The sequence below is a fragment of the Strongyloides ratti genome, assembly GCF_001040885.1.
Source record: "Strongyloides ratti genome assembly S_ratti_ED321, chromosome : 1".
Lineage (NCBI taxonomy): Eukaryota > Metazoa > Nematoda > Chromadorea > Rhabditida > Strongyloididae > Strongyloides > Strongyloides ratti.
Window position 1 is genome coordinate 7541834 of NC_037307.1, and position 20375 is coordinate 7562208.

Consider the following 20375-nt stretch of genomic DNA (forward strand, 5'->3'; position numbering starts at 1 on the left):
AAAAAATAATTATAATCTTTTGTAAATTTGTGTTTAATATTGGAAAACTTTTTTAGATAATTTTCTTAAGAAATATCATTAATCTATAAATATCTTCATTATATATTCATTCATTTTTTTTAAAATATTAATTATCAAAAAGTTTTAAACAAATTGTTTCACAATTTTATTTTATCAATTAATAAAAATTTTTATAAATTAATACATATTTCATTGTTCAATGGTACTTTGGATTCCAAGGAAATTAACCTGTTTGAAGAATCAACTATTTCTTGTAAACTAACTCGTCCTCTACAATTAATAAATTGTGCTACACTCTTCCATTCTTCTTCAGTAATGTAAATAAATTTCCCACGGTCGTCGATAACACCTGATATACTACCATCATCGAGGAAAACTGTTAGACGATTGCTAACATCAGACACAGAAAGATTAAACTTTGAAGCAACCTCATCTAAATTAACAACTTTGGCTTCTTTTATATAATTTATAAATTCTTCTTTTAAATTTTTTGATGCATCCTCATCTAATTCATTAACACCTTCTTCCTCAATATTAAATGCTTCTTTCATCTTTAAATATTCTTCATACTCACGTTTTTCCCTTTCTTCTTTTTCTTTTTGTTCTTTTTCTTCACGTTCCTTTTCTGCAGCTTCTTCTCTAGCTTTAATTTCTTCATCTTTTTGTTCTTTTAATAGTTGTTGTCTTTTCCTCTCTTCACGTTCTCTTGCTTCATATTCTTTTTGGCGTTTTCTTTCTAATTTTGCTTGCATCTTTGCGGCTTTTTTTTTCCCCATTTTTGAAAAGTTAATCTCTCCATCATCTGAAAAAAAGATAATTAAAAAAAATTCCATGGGGAAATATTACCATCTGAATAGTTTTCATCCATATTATTATCATCATCGATATCATCATCCTCTGAATCTCTTCTTACATTCATTCTTCTTCTCAAACCAGGAGCATTTCTTACCTGTTGCCTTTCAACACCTCTTATTAACATATCTACCTCATTTTCCCTTTCTTTAATTTTTTTTCCATCATTTATAAACTTAAATATACCAATAAGAATTAGAATAAATAAAACAAAAAGACATCCAACAGCTATATACAAATTAATAGGAGAAGTTTCTACTATCATATTAGAATAAAAATCTACCAAAACACAAAAATATATATATATATAATTAATGTGTGTAGTTAAAATTTCGTCTATCAAGAGACTGTTATCCAACAACAAACTATTTTGTTATACAGAAAGCCGTTACAGGAAAATATAATAAATAACACACATTGAAACTCTATCTTTTATTATTAATGAAAAATTATTTTTTATAAAAAAAATTAAATTCTTAAACAATTGATATATATAATTTCGTAATTGCACTGAAATTTACCAGTAGAAATTTTCATACATTTCTCCTTCCTCAATATTTATTTCATATTTCTGCTCACTGAAATTGAAAAACATTTATAAAGGATAAAAATTTATTTATATTTAAAATAGCTAAAATTATTTAAATGGGTAGAAATATATACTAATTATTAGAAGAAAAAAAAAGAGATCATCAAATTATAAAAGGAAAAGAAACTTGTACAAAATTGTTAGAAAAAAGTTTAGTATTTAATTTTAAAATATAATATTACTTCATGTTAGAATTTTTTGGAGAATTCACAGGTTGAAACAAACTGCTAGAATGCATAAGATTCTTGATGTACTGCCCTAGTACCTGATTTTCAGATCGTAATTTCATACTTTCTTCCTTAACACTATCAACACGGGAACTTAAATCTTAAAAAAAAATCTATTTTTAAATAAAATAAATAGAAATTACCTTCAAGAGTATTTTGAAGTTCAAGAATTTGAGCAATTAATCGTGCCTTCTCCTCTTGGTCTTCTGCTTGAGGTAAAGGTTGAGCTGGTTTGGGTTTTCTACTACTTAAATTTAATTCATTTGGTACATTTTCATCATCCGCTAAAGGGATATCATTTTCAATTGAATGTTTCTCCATGAAAAATATATTGGAAAAAATAATATTTTATCAATAATTTAGGACTACTAATATATACCAAAACCCCAAACAGCCTTATGATAATATAACAAAATTATAAACAGAAGAGAGAAAAAGACTTTAGAGCAAACTAACAAAATTGTTGTTTAGATCTCTCTCTCTTACTTCAAACATATGGTGCTTTTCATATGACAACGTATACATTATACTCCAACAATATTAGAAATTCGGTTTAAGAAAATGTGTGATATTAAATTAGTAAAATTATTCAAATTTCTTGGCATTAATTCTCAATGATGGAAATAACTTTCACTTGTATAACATGCAAAGTAAAATTTGCTAATGGTGATCTTCAAAGAGATCATTATAAAAGTGAATGGCATCGTTATAATTTAAAAAGAAAGGTAAGATTTCTTTATTTTTTAAATAATTTATATTTTTAGGAAGCTGATTTACCTCCAATAACATTCAAATTATTTGAAGAAAAGAAAGAACAATTTACTGTACAAAAAAAACAGGAAATTATAAATTCTACAACACAAGTAAATACTTATTGTGCAGCTTGTGGAAAATTATTTAAATCAATTAATTCATACAATACACATATAAGTTCAAAAAGACACAAGGAAAATGAAATTAAATTTAAAGAAAAACAACAAGATACTGAATCTGCTATTGTTTATACAGTTTCTAAGAAAAATAAAGCTATTGGAGTTACAAAAACTAATGATGTTCATATGAATGAAATTCAAAAAGACAAAGAAGATATGATAATATCAGATGAAGATAACGAAAATTCAGAAGAAGTTAATGATGATGATGATATTAATGAAGAAGATGCAATACCTACAACATCTTGTCTATTCTGTACCAACAAATATAAAACATTTGATGATAACTGGAATCATATGAAAACAGTTCATGGATTTTTCTTCCCTGATAGTAGATTTGTTTCTGATAATGAAGCTTTTGTTGAATTCTTAGGATATAAAATAGGTTGTGGTAGATTCTGTATTTATTGTCCTGAAACAAGGAGTCGTTTCCCAACAATTGAATCTTGTAGGCAACACATGGTTGATAAGGGACATTGCAAAATTGATATTGATGGTGATAAAATTATTGAATATTATGACTTCTATGATTATAGTCCACTTTTCGATGAAAATGATGAGGAATATATTAATCAGGATAATCCAATGATTGATGAAGGATATTCGTTAATTTTACCTTCTGGTATTGCTGTTGGACATAGATCATTACAAAAGTACTATAGACAAAACCTTAGACATTCAAATGAATTAGTAGTTTATTCAGGTAACCATGATAATATCAAAAAGTTTTCAAATATGAAAGCTATTGGTACTGGTGAACCAACAACTCCAGAGATTAAATCACGTGCCAGAGATATGAAATTCTTGAGAAAACTTAAAGAAAAATACATTATGCAATTAGGTATTAAAAGTAATAAGCTGTTTAAATCTAAAGGAGCTCAAGGACAAGCTAGAAATTAATTTTTTTTATTATTATCATATTTGTTATTTGTTGTAATAAAAACTTTTTATCATTTTTACTTCATAAACCGCCTTGACTACAATAATAATACAAATATATACAAGAGAAAAAAAAATATACAACTATAGAATACAATCACAAAAAAAATAAAAGTTAAAATTACGGTTTCTTAGAAGGAGTTTTTATTGGTGTTCTTCCAGGTGTCTTTGAAGATGTCTTTTTAGGAGTTTTAAAAGGATCTCTTTTTAATGGTGTACGATCTGCTCCAGATAAATGTTTTGGAGATGATGTTTTAGGTCCAAATATTCTGACATCTGTACCATATCCCTTGACAGGAACAATTGTACTAATGCCAGAGATATCAAACAATGATTGCCGAGCAAGCGTTGTACCGTGACGTGGTGTCTTTTTTAATGAGCGTGGAGACTTTGTTCCATATAATGCTTCCATCTTTATATTTTCCTTCTTTTGTTCTAGTTTCCATTGCCTCTCAATCTCCTTTTGTTTTTTGTTATCTTCAACAATTTGAAGAGCATTTTCATACAAAGTTAATCCGTTAATTTTAATAGTTGGATCATTTAATGATTCCAATTTTTTCATATACAATTTCAATCTTTTATCTGCATCTTTTTGTAAAGTCAGAACTTGTTGAATATGTCCAGCACGATTCTTATAAACATTTGGATCAGCAAGATCAGCCTCTACTTGTAAGTGATCATTCCATGCAATTGACCAATTATAATATGCATCATACAACTCCTTAAAACGTTGATATTTTGAGTCATATTCTGCTATCTCATCTTGGATTTTATCCATGCTGCTATCATCAACAAAATCAGGAATAAAATCATCTGGAAAAAGTCTGTTTAAATCAGGAACAGAACATTTTTCGTATAAAGAACGTAATTGATTAACAGCATCATTGTAAAGAGTTATTCTTTCACGTTTCCATTCATCATACTCAACCTGAGTCTCTTCCAAAACAAACTTAACTTCACTCAAAAATTCCTCTGAGCAGACAAAATTATCTCCATCAACATCAATTGTTAACATAGTAGTCTCTCGTTGTGAACAAAGTCTTTTCATGTATCCTTTCAATTTCATAATATTTTCTCTTGCACTCAAAAATTCCTTTTTACGTTTTTCAAATAAATTAGATAAAGATGAATATTCCTCTTGAAGTTCATTCCATCTTTCTGGATTAAGTAAAGAACCTTTCTGTGCCATATTTGATACAGGAAGTGATAATTTATGACATAGAACTTCAACAGAATTAAAAGTTTCAATCTGTTTTTCAATCAATTTTTCCCTTTCTATTGCCAAATTTTCAATTTCTTTCTTTAAGTTTTTACAATATGCAATGGTATTAGGACGTAAATTTCCAATATCATACTGATCCATACCTAAAGCTGTTCGAGTTTCACTAACTTCTTGCCAAAATTTTCTTGAATCTTCAAAAACTTCATTGTAATTTGTTGTTTCTTCATTAACCATGAAATCTATGACATCTTTCATAGTCTCATAAAATGTTGTTGTTCTTTCAACTCTCATTTCTTCTATCATATCTATTTCATCCCACATCTTCTTAAGTTTATCCATATGATTGTTAAAATAATTTATTAATTCATGAGACTTATCCACAACTGATACTCTAAAAACATCATAATCATATATAAATCTAGAAAAAAAAAAAGAAATTTTAATACCTTCGCTTATAACTATTAATTTTTGGTGTATCCATAGTATTATATTAAAATATTTTGAATCCTATATTTTTGTAAAAATTTTGGCAATCAGATCAAAGTATAAAGATGAATTGTCGTATTCGCGACAGTTAGGTTAATTGTGAAATGCGAGTAATATAAATTATCTTATACGCACTTTACCCGCGTATAAGTTTTAAAACGAAATGTTTTGTCTATACTAAAATTCTTTTTAACACACTCTTTAACCTCTTTGCCAATATAATTATATATATTATGTATTATCTATTTCTACCAAGCAATTATGATACAATACATGATCAGTCAAACGGCTGGCATTTAGATTATTTGATAATAAATTCTTTTGATTGTTGTTAAAAATAATTCAAGACAATATATTTAAAAGTACAATTTATGATAAATACAATTTATAAATAAATAAAAAAAAATTATATTCAACAAGTAAAAATTAAAATATTCATTTTACCAGTAAAAATACTTTTGAAGTTAATCTTTTAAACTTTCATACGCCCTCCACGATCTTTTGGTTTTTCCACAACAACATACTTCTTAGTTGGAATATCAATATTCTTGTTAATATTTCCACCTGATATTTTTTCAACTTGTAATGAATCTTCTGATGCAGATAAAATACGTGGAATAGTCAATTTTTCAATAGATGGTAAATCTTTAGATTCTTCCGCTTTAAGCATATTATTATAGTCAGTTTCTTTGAAGTGCTTTGCTTTAGAATAACGAAAAGTGTCTAGAGTTGCTTGAGAACGAAGTTTGAACAAATTTTCTCGTTGTTTATAATCATTAAACATTACATTATTAACATTACTAAGAATCTGTTCTTCTTTTTTGGATAAAGGTTCATTAATTAAAGGCTTCTTTATAACATTATCTTTTTGATATTGAATCAACTAAAAATAAATTGAGAATTATTATAGAAAAAATAAATACTTACTTTTTGATTAATTATTTTAAATGAATCTTTTATAGATAATGTAGGTTCTAAATCAAAAACATCACACAATAATTGATATGTATGTTGTGTAACACTATCAGTTTCCATAGTTTTAAAAATAAATCAAAACTTTTTAGTAACAACTATTTATATACTAATATATTTTAAAATAAAAATATTATAGTTTACAATAAATCGTTTTGAGATTCAATAACGATAAAATGTCTACAGTGGGATTTGTAAATAAAGGTTCTTTAAAGTAAAATTTTATTCATTTAATAATCCTAAATATATATAGACGAGAATTGAGTAAGAAAAATTTTTTTAGAATTTTTAATATTTTTTAATTTTTCCTAGAGTAAAAAAATGCGCTGAACACGAAAAGTTCAATAATTTTTTGAAAAAATTGCGTCTTCATATAGATATTGCAGCAAGGTGCATTAAAGTGCAGCAAAAACAGCTCATGTTTCATTTGCTGTAACATTACAATTTCAATAGTTTCTTTAACAAAATTTGACCCTAAGGTAAAAAAAGGTCGGAGAAAACGTTTCCGGCCTTATTTTTTCAAAAAGATGAAGTTTTAAGTGAGATATGATAATCTAAAGTTAGGTATAAAATTTAAAAATTTTAAATCTTTATAACTTTTGAAAAAAATAATATTTTTGAGAAATAAAAAAAAAGGTACCCTAGAGAATTTTTTTCTCTACATTTTGACTAATATGCCATATCTTTATCATTTTCCGTTCTCGAGATATTCTTGAAAAAGTGTAAAATTTTGAATTAATTTTTTTTTTTATCAGTCATAACTTTTTAAAAAATTAATTTTACGAAAAAGTGATGCAAATAAAAATTATTTATTTTTTTATGCTCTATAAAATGATATAAGTATCATCTTAATTGAATTATTTGTTCTTGAGATATAAGCAAAAAACTAATTTTACTTTTTTTATTAATATTTTTTTTTTAATTTTTTAAAATTTTTAAAGCTCTATAACTTTTGAAAAAAAAGATTTTTTAAAAAAATAAAAAAAACGTCCCCACAGAATTTTGTTCTCTACATTTTGACTAATATACCATATCTTTATCATTTCGCGTTCTCGAGATATTCTTGAAATAGTTTTTGCATATTTTTTAAGTCTTTAAATTTTGAACTTTTTTTTAACTTTTATCAGTCATAACTTTTTAAAAACTTATTTTTATAATATAATGACGGAGATAGAAATTGTACATTTTTTTGTGCTCTATAAAATGGTATAAGTATCATCTTAATTGAATTATTTGTTCTTGAGATATAAGCAAAAACACATTGTCAATTTAAAAAAATTTTTAAATTTTTAAAATTTTTAAAGCTCTATAACTTTTGAAAAAAAAGATTTTTATGAAAAATAAAAAAAAAGGTACCCTAGAGAATTTTTTTCTCTACATTTTGACTAATATACCATATCTTTATCATTTCGCGTTCTCGAGATATTCTTGAAAAAGTGTAAAATTTAAAATTTATTTAACAATTTTAACAATTTTTGTCCTTTTTCTATTACTTGCTCATAACTTTTTAATATGCAATTTTTTAACATAACAATAAAAATACTATTGATAGATTATTTGATGCTCTTTCGAATGAGATTACGTTTACTAAAAACGGACGTTCCATTCTTGAGATTAAACAATCCTAACCCTAAATATATATAGGCGAGAATTAAGTAGGAAAAATTTTTTTAGAATTTTTAATATTTTTTAATTTATCCTAGGGTAAAAAAATGCGCTGATCACAAAAAGTTCAATAATTTTTAAAAAAAATTGCGTCTTCATATAGATATTGCAGCAAAAGCTGCAAATGTTTCATTTGCTGCAACGTTTAAGTTTCAAGAGTTATTTTAGCAAAATTTGACGTAAAGGTAAAAAAGGCCGTAGAAAACGTTTCCGACCTTAATTTTTCGAAAAGATGAATTTTTAAGTGAGATATGATGGTTTAAAGTTAAGTAAAAAATTCAAAATTTTTTAAAAATTTTCAAAACGCTGTAATTCTTGAAAAAATGATTTTTTTGAAAAAATGAAAAAAACTCCTCGGGGGATTTTTATTCTCTACATTTTGGCTACTAGATCATATTTTTATCATTTTTCGTTCTTGAGTTATGCCGGTTTAAAAAAAAAAAAAAAAAAAATTTTCAAATTAAAAATTTTTTTTAAATTTTTATCAGTCATAACTTTTTAAAAACTTAATTTTAAGAAATGGTGATAAGAACAAAAATTATTAATTAATTTGTGCTCTTTCGAATGGCATAAGTACGGTCTCAAACAAATCATTTGTTCTTGAGATATTAACTAAAAATCATCTTCCATTTAAAAAATTCAAAAATTTTTAAAAATTTTCAAAACGTTATAATTCTTGAAAAAATGAATTTTTTAAAAAAAATGAAAAAAACACCTCGGGGGATTTTTATTCTCTACATTTTAGCTACTAGATCATATTTTTATCATTTTTCGTTCTTGAGTTATGCGCGAAAACGTGTAAAAAATTTCTAACAATTTTTTCCTCTTAGGATAATCAAAGTTTTAAAAAGTGTTATTCAGCACAAATATCAGCATAAAAAAAAGATATATACCAATTTATAATGATAATGTAACAATTTACGTTAATTTTTTTTAACTTTTATATATTTTATAATTTTATATTTATAATAATAATAAATTAAAAAAATAAATGATTTTTTACACTAATTGTTTTTTATAGCTATAGCTGTAAAGGAAAAATGTCAATGTATAAATTTAAAGATTTAATTATTTATTCTTATAACTATTTTATCAATTTGCATATAGAAAAATTTTAAAAAAATAAAAAAATGTTGAAAAATAAGGAAATAATCAAAAAATATTTTTTTATGATACAATAGATCACATTATTTAAAAAATTTTTAAAATTTGAGCGTTTGAAATACATGCTTTAAATCACCTATAAAATGAAAAAATCTATAGCTTACACAAAAGGACATGCATGCAAGCAAGCGTGCGCGAAGCGCGCGCTTGTAAATACATTTAAATATGATTTTAGTGTTTGTTTAAACTAAATACTACTTAATGAAGAAAATAAAGGAAAAAAAAAATACTTGTGTAAATATCATTGATCACCGACAATTTTCAATTTTTTCATCAATTCTGTTGTTCTAGCTACATCTATAGGTGTCTTATCTTCCTGATTCAATAAACCAATATTTGCTCCATTTTTAGCAAGTAAAAATGCTACTTCTTCATTTCCTTCTGCTGCTGCTTCATGTAAAGGTGTATTACCATATTTATCCATTATGTCAATTCTTAACTTTATACTTTTTAATAATGATAGACAACCTTCTATATTATTTGTAGCTGCTGCCCTATGAAGAGGTGATCCACCAAGATTATCTTGAATATTAACATCAGCTCCATTTTCAATTAAAAGATCACCAATTTTTATTCTTTTTTTTGAGATAGCATAAATTAATGGTGTACATCCAAGTTTATTTTGGGCATTAATATTGACATTTGGGCACGTTAAAAGAGTTTTTACAATTTCATATCTACCAGCTGAAGCTGCTATCATTAACGGTGTCCAACCACTCTAAAAAAAATATTTTGTTAAAAATAATATAACTTTTTTAAATACTATTATACATACATCATCAGAAGAATCAGTAAGATGGGGTGTTTCTCTCATACTTAGTTCAACAATTGGATGGCATCCTCCAGAGGCTGCCCAATGTATTGGTGCTCTTTCGGTATCATCTAATGCTGCAAGTAAAGATCTATTTTTTTCAATCATTCTTTTAGCTTGTTCAGCTTTATTTTCTAACAAAAGATCTCTTAATTCAGCTTTTTCTTCAACAGTAGGAATCATAGTCTAAAACTATTAATAAAATAATATATTTTAAAAGATAAAATACAAAGAATTAACTTTTATCAACAAATAATTAAAAAAAAAGTACAAAATATATTCCTGTTTAATTTTCATTGTAGTTAGTTTCTCCATTATTTACATTAGAGAATATATTTGGAAAAAAAAAATTATAAAATGGAATAGGAAATTTGGAAAAAACTCTTTTGTTTAAAATGTGAAATATCATAGAAAAATACAAAGCCAAACATATAAATACTAAAATTCTATCCGTAAATAATCTCCTTCCGTAACGTCTAATTAAAACACCACCACTTTTTATATGACTTCCAACAGTATCCATTTGTGCATTTGTTCTAACAATGACATCTGAAGAACTGACAATAATATCAGTAGCTTCTTCTGATAATTGTACCTGATTCACTAATCTTTGACGAAGATTTTGCATTAATTGCATCGTTTCTTCACTTTGAAGTTTTAAATTGCGTTCACGATTCTTTTTTTGTGAAATATTACTATTATTTGATGTGAATAGTTGATTCTTAGTATCTTCTTCAATTTGTTTTGTTGCTTTAATCATTGATTTTCGAAGATTTACCCTATTTGAATCACATTCTTTTTTATACTCTACCACATTTTCTAAGAATGACTTTTTATTTGTACCATAAAAAAAAGACTGTCCTATATCTTCAAACTTTGTAACAAGTCCCTGTTGACTTTCTATCAATTCTTGTATATCTTTCATATATTTGTGTAAATCAAGTTTGGTGTCAAACTTTTGAAACCTAAAATATATATAAATAAAATGTTAAAAAATAACTTACATAATACTTGATATTTTTGATTTTATATCTAAATCTTTTTTTATAATTTCACTCTGTAAAATTTCAACATCTTTTTTTGTGGCCATCTAAAAAAGGTTTTCATTTAATAAAATAAATATATTAAATATAAACAAAGACTTTAATACTCTTTAAATTTTAAATTTAACTAACACTATTTATTGAATTAATAATAACAAAACTAAATATCAAAACTAAAGCTATATATTTTAGTAGTTTAAAGTAATAAAAACCATTAAATATTAAATCCAAGATCTCTTAAACATTTTTTATGAGCTTCAATTAATGGTCCACATTTCTCTTCTCCATGTTGAATGATACACTCATCACGTAGTTTTCTTGTTTCTGGACAAGCACAACAAGGTTTTAAAGGCTTTTCTTCTCCTGTTTTTGGATCTACTATTACTGGGCATTCTTTTTTTTCTGGCATTTTTTTCTAAAAATCGATGAAAATATTACAGATTTAAAAAAAACATATAAAAATAATTAATTAATATTTCAAAAAACACGTCTACTATACATTAAAAATTTTATTGGGAAAAAGTATCCTCAAGTTTTAGTAGTCCTTAACATTACATATGATAATAAAATTTTATTCCAAATAATTGTTGACATATTGTTATAGCAAATATATAAAAAAAAACCAAATTGTTAACTACACCAAAAAATTACCATAAAATATATTTAACATAATGCAAATATATTTTATTCAAGATTCTAAAGAACTTGGCTGGATAAAAGGCCCTTACACAAAAAAGAAAATATACTTTTATTATAAATAAGTTAATTGAATACATATTCAATTGCTGCAGCCAAGTCCCAGTTTTTTGAAGAAAGTGTTGAGATAGCCGTATCATCTTCTACTCCCATATCTATTAATTTTGATACCTTTTTTTGCATCTCTTCATCAATTTGTCCGGGTGCATTTCCATAATGTTGAGCCCAAAATTTAGCTGTAATATTAAACATCTCCTTATCCTGCATATATTGTTTAGCTACAACTGCATCTTGAGGATTAGTTGGCTCCGGTATTGTAAGAAGAGCTTGTACTGAAAGGAGAACAGTACGTAACGTTAATGATGCTGCCCATTGATCTTTTAAAATATCTAAACAGATGACACCTGTCTGCGAACTAACATTGGGATGCCAAATTTTTGTCGAAAATACAACTTTTGGTGGTTTGAAAGGATATTCACTAGGAATTTCGATATCTAGTACAAAACGTGCATTCTCGTAGGGGCTATCAGGTGGTCCTCTTAATGTTCCTTTTATTTTAGTTAATTTTTCATCTAAAATTTCAATCATAATACCAGTCTCTTCAGCCTATAAATATGTAAAAAAAAATTTACGATGACATTAAAGTAAAATAAATGGCATTCTTACCTCTCTACTAGTAATAATTTCTTTACATTCTTTTTGCATACGAACAAAAGCTATATTAGACATTATTTGTTGTTTTTAAAAACTCAAAAAAAAAATAATGTAACTACAAAAAATATATAAGATATTATAAAAATAATCACAACAACAACGTAAACAAAGTAGATAAAATTAGTATAAACATACTCTAGAAAAAAAAATGATCAATGCTTATAATCCATAAAAGTAGAAAAAGGGAAAATATATCTAATAAAATACCTAAAGCAATGTGATAGTAAAAAAACACCAAGAAAAAAAAATTCCTTTACTTCATACTTATACTAACTTGGCATTGGAGTAATGTAGTCGATTTTGATAACCAACAATCTAGTTAGGACACCATTCATAAAGTACTTAAAAAATACTTCAAATACATTGATACTTTTTATCGTTGTCACAATTAGATTTATTCTGTACTAATATTAATATTAATAATTAATTTTATCTATTATCACTTTAATTTATGAATTTTATCAACTATAATATTAGTAAATGAAGAATCCAGTTTTTTTAAAGAGATTGATTTATTGATACAATCTATCGGAAAAGGTTTCATATTGGTATCTTTTCTGGTTTTATTAATCAATCCAAATAATTTCCTTAAAGAAATGGTTTGTTATTATAATTTTATTACATAATTCAATTGTTTAATCATTTTTAATATTTATAGGGAGCAAATGCTTCATCACAATTGGAGCGGGAATTGAATGCAACACATTTTAAAGGAAACGAACATTATTATGGATTGATAAATGTATGTTTTAAAATATTATTAATAATTTATTTATAGTTTGGTAATACTTGTTATTGTAACTCCGTTATCCAAGCCCTTTATTTTTGTCAACCATTTCGAGAAAAATTACTTACCTATCGACAACAAACTAAAAAAACAGGCCTTCAAAAAGATAACTTATTATCTTGTTTAGCAGATTTATTTCACAATATTCATAATCAAAAAAGACGGATAGGAACTATTGCTCCAAAAAGATTTATTACGAGGTTGAAGAAGGAAAATGAATTATTTGACAATTATATGCAACAAGATGCTCATGAATTTTTTAATTACCTTATAAATGCTTTATCTGAATGTTTGACTATAGATAAAAAACGGGTAGATAAAGTAAAAGGTAGTCATAACAAATCTCAATTAAATAATTATGGATCCATTAATTCTAATAAATTACTTCCATCAACAGGTTCAGGAATAACATCAACTATTGATAGTACTACTACTAGTAGTAACAATAATAATAATAATAATAATAATGGAACAACTGAAACAACATGGGTTCAAGATATATTTCAAGGAACATTAACTAATGAAACAAAATGTTTAAATTGTGAAACTACAAGTAGCAAAGATGAAGATTTTTTAGATTTATCTGTTGATATAGAACCTAATGTCTCAATAACACATTGTTTACGTGTCTTCTCTTCCACAGAAACATTATGTGGAGACCAAAAATATTATTGTGATAATTGTTGTTCAAAACAGGAGGCACAGAAAAGAATGAGAATTAAAAAATTACCAAAGCTTTTAGCTTTACATTTAAAAAGATTTAAATATGTTGAAAGTTTAAATAGGCATACTAAACTTTCTTATAAAGTTCTTTTTCCTATGGAGCTTCGACTTTTCAATATTTCCGATGATGCGTCTAATGCTTCTAGAATTTATGATTTAGTTTCTGTTGTTGTTCATTGCGGAAGTACACCTAATAGAGGTCACTACATCACTTTAGTTAAATCCCAAAATTTCTGGCTACTTTTTGATGATGATATTGTTGATGTATGTTTTGTCTTATCTAATTATTTCAATTTAATCATAAATTTTTTTTTAGAAAATAGATGAAAGTAATTTGGAAGATTTTTTTGGTTTGTCTGATTCAAATCTTCAAAAAAATTCTGAAAGTGCATATATCTTATTTTATCAATCCAGAGAGATATCTTCACTTACCTATGAAACCTCACGCCAACCAACATCTCGTGGAACATTACCAAATATTAAAATGGCAAATAGTTCTTACCATTACCATTAGAAAAATAAAGTTTATATTTTTAAAGAAAAAATTAATTTTTATATATAATATATAAAATTTGTGTTAATAAAAAAGATTTTTTTTTAATTCTCAAACGTTAAAAAAATTTTTTTTTGGAAAAAAAAATTGCGTTGATTAAGAAATATAAACTTTATTTTAAAAAAAAAAGATTAACCATCACATAGATATGGCTTCATGAACACAAAAATTATACCTTTTTTTCTAAATGATATTTGAGTGAAATTTTACACATGGGTAAAAACTGTCCGAATAATCATTTTTTCAATTTCCTTTGTTAATTTATTCATGTTGGAGATACTAATCCATAAGTACCTTTATTTTATTTCTAAACAATTTTTAAAATATGTATTAAAATGATTAGAAAAAAAATTCTATTAAATATGTTAAATAAAATATTAATTTAATTATATGTAATAAAAAAATAGTACATGATAAATCTATAACAATTATTTTATATGTATGTTTATTATATGATTATATAAAAGAAAATAAGAAAACATTTTTTAATAAATACACTTTGACGACCTTCATTTTAAAATTTGACCTAATAACCTTTTTATCAAATAAAGTATATTTTATTTTGGTTTACAATAATCTACTTTAATACTTGTTATCTACATTATGAATAATTTTCTTAAACTACTAAATATTTATATATTTATTTTTTTAATTATTCCCTCAATATTATGTGGTAAATAATTATTTTTAATATATTGTTTGTAAAAAACTTTTTATTTTTAAGATATTAGTCCCTGTCTTAAGGAGTGTATAAAACCAATAGAAAAGATTAAGAAAGATTTTTCATATTTAATGAAAAATTATGAAAAAAATTGTAATATATTGGAGGAACAAGCCAAACGATCAAAAAAATGTGATTTAAGTGATCAAAAAACTTTTTATACAGCTACAAGCTTTTATCGCCTTTATTGTGTTGATTTTGAAGAAGGTAATTAATATTAAAAACTAGAAATATTTATATTTTTTTTTATATTTATATATATTTAGAAATTGAAGAAAATATGGAATGTTTAAAAACTGCTGCTCCCAAAGCTGACTTGATATGTAAAGAAAAATGTAGTGATATTGTTAAACTTCCAAAAAATAAAAAAGTTGATAAGGAAAAAGTATTGTGTAAACAAATAGAGTGTTCTAATATTTGTTATTTTAAAGAACTTTCAACCTCCTGTCCTGATGTCAAAGATACATTATTGAAGATAAACCTTCGCCAAGCAGAAGAAATGTATTCATCAACAAAAAAAGATGTTCTACTAAATTTACCAGTTGAATGTCAAAATTTACATGATAGTCGTTATATCAAAAACAAACTTTTATCATAGTATTCATTAAGTTGCACTTCAATTTATTTATTGATCAATTAGTTAAAAAGTCTTAAGATTTAATAATAAAAAAAATAATTTAATTGTTTTTAAGTTAATGATTAACCATACATTTACAACAATATTTCCATTTTAATTAAAATACACTATACTCGTATATGTCAGAAGTTATTAATATTATACGCTTGACTCTTTATATTGGCAAAAAACCTTGAGCTAAAAATTTAGAAAATAAAAAAAAAAATGATATTTGTATGAGAAAAAATAAAATACCTTATTAAAATAAAGATTGAGATCTTTTGACTTGTTAAATTGATTTGACTGAGTATCAGATGACTGTGAATATTTTTTATATTCTTCCTCCACATTTATGATACTTGTTGGTTTTCCTAAAAATGTATATAATGCATATACTGAATTTCGTAATTTTTGTAAAACTGAAACAGATATGTCACTTTGTGAATATCCTAAATTCAACATTGTCATCATCCTTTTTGCATCGAACATCTCTTCTTTTTTTTCAATATATGGTTGATATTTAGAAAATCCTTCATTTAACCATCTAAAAAGTAAATAAATAAGATAATATATTTAAATTATATAAAAACTACTTTGACTCTGCAATATTATCTATTGTTGCTCTTTTTAATGGATCTAGTATTAATATTTTTCGTAACAATTGAACACAAGACACTGATACATAATATGGTACATTATAACGACCAGCTATTACACGTTTTTTTAATGTTCCTAAATCATCAGCATGAAATGGATATGATCCTACCAGTAAAGCAAATAATATTACTCCTAAACTCCAAATATCTACTTTAAATCCAATATATTTTATTCCTTGAAATAATTCTGGTGCTGCATATGGTGGTGAACCACAAAATTGATCCATTAAACAACCTTCACTATAAAAATCTGCAAAACCAAAGTCTGCAATTTTAATATTTCCCTTATCATCTAAAAGAATATTCTCCGCTTTTAAATCTCTATGAACAATTCCATTATGATGGAGGTATTGAACAGCACTAACAATTTGTCTAAATTTTTTTCTCGCCTCATTGTCAGAAAATCGTTTTACTTTACCCAAATAATCAAACAATTCCCCTCCAGAACAATACTCCATGACAAGACAAATTTTTTTATCATTTTCAATAACTTGATACAATTCAACAATGTTTGGATGTTTTATTTTTTTTAGTACTTCAATTTCTTTTCTCATTTTACACATTGATTCCTCATTCAAGTCAGCTTTTTTAACAATCTTTATAGCTACTTGTACTTTGGTAACACAATGTTCTGCTAATTTGACACTAGCAAAATTCCCATATCCCAATGTTTTAATAATAGAATATTGTCCCATTAAAACAGAATCATTCATTAACTGTGAAGTATTATCAGTCTTGTCTGATAAAAGACTAATTCTAGATGTATGAGTTAAATCTGTTCTCTCAAAACATTTTGAAGTATCATAAAAAGATTGAAATTTATAGTCAGATGTGGATGAAGAAGTATTCATTGTATTTGAAAATGGTGAGATTTGATCATTATTGTAAAGTTGATTTGTCTTAATTGGTGTACAGTTGACAGAAAAATCTATATTCTTCTTTGAACTTTCATTTATAAATTTATCATACTGTGTATTTCTTCTCTCCAATTGTTTTCTCTCACTATTAGTACAAATTCTAAAAAAGAAAAAATATTTTAAATAATAAAAAAAATTTTTTTTTTTTTTGAATGGTAATACAATATAATTTAATTGTGCAATTATTTTATTGTTACTTATTTCTTTTTCTCTATATATTCAAAAATTTTTTTATTATTTAATTTATATATACCTATTGGATGAATTTTGTGATTTTAATGCCCTGGGTGTTGTAGGTCCATTGACCATTGATGTTGTCATGTCAGCAGGTAACCCAATACTCATATTGGTATTTAATTTATTTTTATCAGATGATGTTGTCTCTGTATTTTCATATGATAATAATGGAACTGGCTTATTAGAGTAACCACCATTTATCTCTTGAGTTTTGGCATATACTGCAGACATTATCATTAATTCTATATATATTAACAATAGACAAATAAATTAAAATATATATACAGTCTAACTTTACCTAAAAATTGTAAAAAAAAATTACAAATAATATAAAATGATAATATTAAAAATATAGTTAAATAAAATATATAAAACATGTCTTAATTTTTATATCAAAAAAATATCAATTTATCATAATAAAGTTACATATATTATGAATCACTAACATAAAAAAAAAAGTGTACATCATCTAAAGTAACATTATATAATAATTATCAATGTACAATTTAACTATATAATTTATAAAGAGAAGGAACACGTAAAAATGTTTTTGAGGAAATATATAAATGTATTTGAACATGTTATTTATGTACAACCAAAAAATATGACATTGAAATAAATGATAAAAAAAAAGACATTGGAATATTAAAGAATTAATAATATAACATTATTTGATTACAATAAAAAAATTAAGCGCAATCGGTCAAGAGGGAAATATAAAAATACAATTTTATATAAGCTTACATTTTATATTATTATTCTGAAATAGGGAACGGAATATAATCATTTATTTTGCACTTGTAGTATTACTCACTCATATGTTAGTCATCAGTATGTGGTATAAGTGAATAATTCAACAAAATGATAATATTATATATTATTATAGGAGGCAAGTAAAATATGCATTTTAAATTTTTAAAAAGATAATATTATTGTATGATATAATTTAAAAAAAAAAAAATAATAATTAGATAATATTTCTAGAGATTAAATAACACTTAAAAAGAATGAGCTAGAGCCAGAAATTTTATGATGGGAAAGATTAATAAACTTTTGTGTATATACTTATATTTCGAGGTCAAAAAAGACAACCCTTTTAATTTAAAAATCTAAGAAGATATAACTATTAAAATACCGATACTGTGAGAGTATTGATAATGTTCAAGTTAAGGTAAAACCCCCCTTTCTCTATGGCAAGTATTTTTAATCAATAGATCATTTTTTTTAATATAATCATATTAAAACAATCATAATAAAATATATTATTTTAAATTCTTTTATTGACTAGCTAATATTAAAAGTTAATATTTGCTTTTCGATAATATATAATAAAAATATTTAATAGTCAAAAGAACATGACCTTCAAAATTTCTTTGAAACAAATCAAGTATATTTCGAATAAATATATATGTGTTAATATATAAATTATTTAATTCCTTAAATTGCTTTTTCTTTACTGATAACTTTATCAACTTCCATAAAATTTTTAATATCATTTTTTTGATTAGGTATTTCATTTACAATTTCATCATTAAATAAAACATGATTGACACTGTTATTTTTTTCTGATGAAACTTTTTCCATATATTTATGAATGAGAGTTTCTAAAGAACGTCTTTTACGTCCCATTCCTCCACCACATCCACATCCACAACCACATCCACCACCGCATCCACCACCGCATCCACCACCACCACATCCACCTCCACATCCTCTACAACAACAACATCTTAAAAATTAATAATTATCATGATACATTTAACAATTAAAAACTAACGGTCTACAACAACAACATCTTGTAGTACAACATGTTGTACAACAGCAACAACATCTTCTACAACAGCATCTTCTAAAATTGTTACAAATAAATGTAATTTTTTTTCCAATAAATAGTTTAATCTTACGGTCTACAACAACATCCACATCCACATCCTCCTTGTCTTTTAATTCTTATAACTTCAGTAGAATTAGAAAAGTCAATTGGAAGATTTAAAGTATCAATAAGTCCTATTTCACTAGATAATCCTATTTGGTTATTAACTTCACTTTTTTGATTAGTATCATTTTTAAAGATTGGTGATGAGTAGGCAATAGTAATAAAAATGACAAAAGCAAATAATTGGAATCCTGAACTTCTAGACATATTTTATAAAACAAAATTTGATGATTTTGGCTTCATCTTCATCCATTTTATATGAAATCTTTATGAAAAATATTCAAGAAATTCCAGTGGTAATTTTTGACATTTTGACAAGTTCATAAAAAAATTTGACAATGTGGTTATTTTAAAAATGGATAAAACTTCAATTATTATTTTGTCTACTTTTTTTTTTATAAATCTAATAACAAGTATATTTCTTTATAGCTAATGTCTGGGAATTTGATACTGGTATAAAGAAAAAAGATTCTATTTATTAAAAATATATTAACAATTAAATAATATAAAATTTCTTTTTATCTTCCTAAATCTTTTACCTATAATAATAAAAGTATTTTGACTAAACTTTTAATGGATGGTAAAAAGTTTAATTGAACTAATTATTCATAAGAGGTACAATTATAAATATAAAATTTATAATAAATTAAGATAAATATTGTACTTATCCGTTCAAAAACAAGTTTTAAAAGTAAATGTTCAAATATTACAATTTGTAAATAAATAAAAATTTAATAATGAATTTTTTTTTTCAATATTATAATCTGATATACAATCTTCTTGAAATATAATCCTTATTGACATTTTTTTTTTCAAAATTACAATTACTTATCAATATAATTAAGTTGAAAAGAAACATTATAGGAAAAATGTGTACCTTCATTGATAAACAAATT

General features: G+C 24.7%; 12 protein-coding genes across 12 annotated transcripts; 3 read left to right on the forward strand and 9 right to left on the reverse strand.

The window, feature by feature from the left end:
* Positions 1–191: 191 nt before the first annotated feature.
* Positions 192–1138, reverse strand: SRAE_1000232600 (Winged helix-turn-helix DNA-binding domain and DDRGK domain containing protein family-containing protein; the record flags this gene model as incomplete). The annotated part of the gene is made up of 2 exons (XM_024649389.1): positions 192–823; positions 868–1138. 2 exons carry the CDS (start codon positions 1136–1138, stop codon positions 192–194), a joined length of 903 nt encoding a protein of 300 aa, XP_024503271.1.
* Positions 1139–1341: 203 nt separating this feature from the next.
* On the reverse strand, positions 1342–2010 carry SRAE_1000232700 (Short coiled-coil protein; the record flags this gene model as incomplete). Its single annotated transcript, XM_024649390.1, has 4 exons — positions 1342–1348; positions 1413–1451; positions 1645–1789; positions 1833–2010. 4 exons carry the CDS (start codon positions 2008–2010, stop codon positions 1342–1344), a joined length of 369 nt encoding a protein of 122 aa, XP_024503272.1.
* Positions 2011–2303: 293 nt separating this feature from the next.
* SRAE_1000232800 (Zinc finger protein 622) lies at positions 2304–3521 on the forward strand (the record flags this gene model as incomplete). Its single annotated transcript, XM_024649391.1, has 2 exons — positions 2304–2414; positions 2454–3521. 2 exons carry the CDS (start codon positions 2304–2306, stop codon positions 3519–3521), a joined length of 1179 nt encoding a protein of 392 aa, XP_024503273.1.
* A 160-nt stretch (positions 3522–3681) lies between these two features.
* Positions 3682–5263, reverse strand: SRAE_1000232900 (Hypothetical protein; the record flags this gene model as incomplete). The annotated part of the gene is made up of 2 exons (XM_024649392.1): positions 3682–5173; positions 5229–5263. 2 exons carry the CDS (start codon positions 5261–5263, stop codon positions 3682–3684), a joined length of 1527 nt encoding a protein of 508 aa, XP_024503274.1.
* A 477-nt stretch (positions 5264–5740) lies between these two features.
* SRAE_1000233000 (Uncharacterised protein family FAM98-containing protein) lies at positions 5741–6303 on the reverse strand (the record flags this gene model as incomplete). The annotated part of the gene is made up of 2 exons (XM_024649393.1): positions 5741–6151; positions 6196–6303. 2 exons carry the CDS (start codon positions 6301–6303, stop codon positions 5741–5743), a joined length of 519 nt encoding a protein of 172 aa, XP_024503275.1.
* Positions 6304–9310: 3007 nt separating this feature from the next.
* SRAE_1000233100 (26S proteasome non-ATPase regulatory subunit 10) lies at positions 9311–10970 on the reverse strand (the record flags this gene model as incomplete). The annotated part of the gene is made up of 4 exons (XM_024649394.1): positions 9311–9787; positions 9845–10066; positions 10320–10845; positions 10885–10970. The coding sequence occupies 4 exons, from the start codon at positions 10968–10970 to the stop codon at positions 9311–9313; spliced, it is 1311 nt and encodes a 436-aa protein (XP_024503276.1).
* A 167-nt stretch (positions 10971–11137) lies between these two features.
* On the reverse strand, positions 11138–11517 carry SRAE_1000233200 (Cytochrome c oxidase copper chaperone; the record flags this gene model as incomplete). The annotated part of the gene is made up of 2 exons (XM_024649395.1): positions 11138–11338; positions 11479–11517. 2 exons carry the CDS (start codon positions 11515–11517, stop codon positions 11138–11140), a joined length of 240 nt encoding a protein of 79 aa, XP_024503277.1.
* Positions 11518–11685: 168 nt separating this feature from the next.
* On the reverse strand, positions 11686–12348 carry SRAE_1000233300 (Ubiquitin-conjugating enzyme E2 K; the record flags this gene model as incomplete). The annotated part of the gene is made up of 2 exons (XM_024649397.1): positions 11686–12225; positions 12286–12348. The coding sequence occupies 2 exons, from the start codon at positions 12346–12348 to the stop codon at positions 11686–11688; spliced, it is 603 nt and encodes a 200-aa protein (XP_024503278.1).
* A 140-nt stretch (positions 12349–12488) lies between these two features.
* On the forward strand, positions 12489–14357 carry SRAE_1000233400 (Ubiquitin carboxyl-terminal hydrolase 46; the record flags this gene model as incomplete). The annotated part of the gene is made up of 5 exons (XM_024649398.1): positions 12489–12550; positions 12827–12932; positions 12992–13075; positions 13112–14107; positions 14160–14357. 5 exons carry the CDS (start codon positions 12489–12491, stop codon positions 14355–14357), a joined length of 1446 nt encoding a protein of 481 aa, XP_024503279.1.
* Positions 14358–14999: 642 nt separating this feature from the next.
* Positions 15000–15715, forward strand: SRAE_1000233500 (Hypothetical protein; the record flags this gene model as incomplete). Its single annotated transcript, XM_024649399.1, has 3 exons — positions 15000–15069; positions 15121–15324; positions 15384–15715. 3 exons carry the CDS (start codon positions 15000–15002, stop codon positions 15713–15715), a joined length of 606 nt encoding a protein of 201 aa, XP_024503280.1.
* Positions 15716–15892: 177 nt separating this feature from the next.
* Positions 15893–17774, reverse strand: SRAE_1000233600 (MAP/microtubule affinity-regulating kinase 3; the record flags this gene model as incomplete). Its single annotated transcript, XM_024649400.1, has 4 exons — positions 15893–15931; positions 15989–16277; positions 16327–17406; positions 17560–17774. 4 exons carry the CDS (start codon positions 17772–17774, stop codon positions 15893–15895), a joined length of 1623 nt encoding a protein of 540 aa, XP_024503281.1.
* A 1206-nt stretch (positions 17775–18980) lies between these two features.
* On the reverse strand, positions 18981–19686 carry SRAE_1000233700 (Hypothetical protein; the record flags this gene model as incomplete). The annotated part of the gene is made up of 3 exons (XM_024649401.1): positions 18981–19272; positions 19321–19392; positions 19448–19686. The coding sequence occupies 3 exons, from the start codon at positions 19684–19686 to the stop codon at positions 18981–18983; spliced, it is 603 nt and encodes a 200-aa protein (XP_024503282.1).
* Positions 19687–20375: the final 689 nt, after the last annotated feature.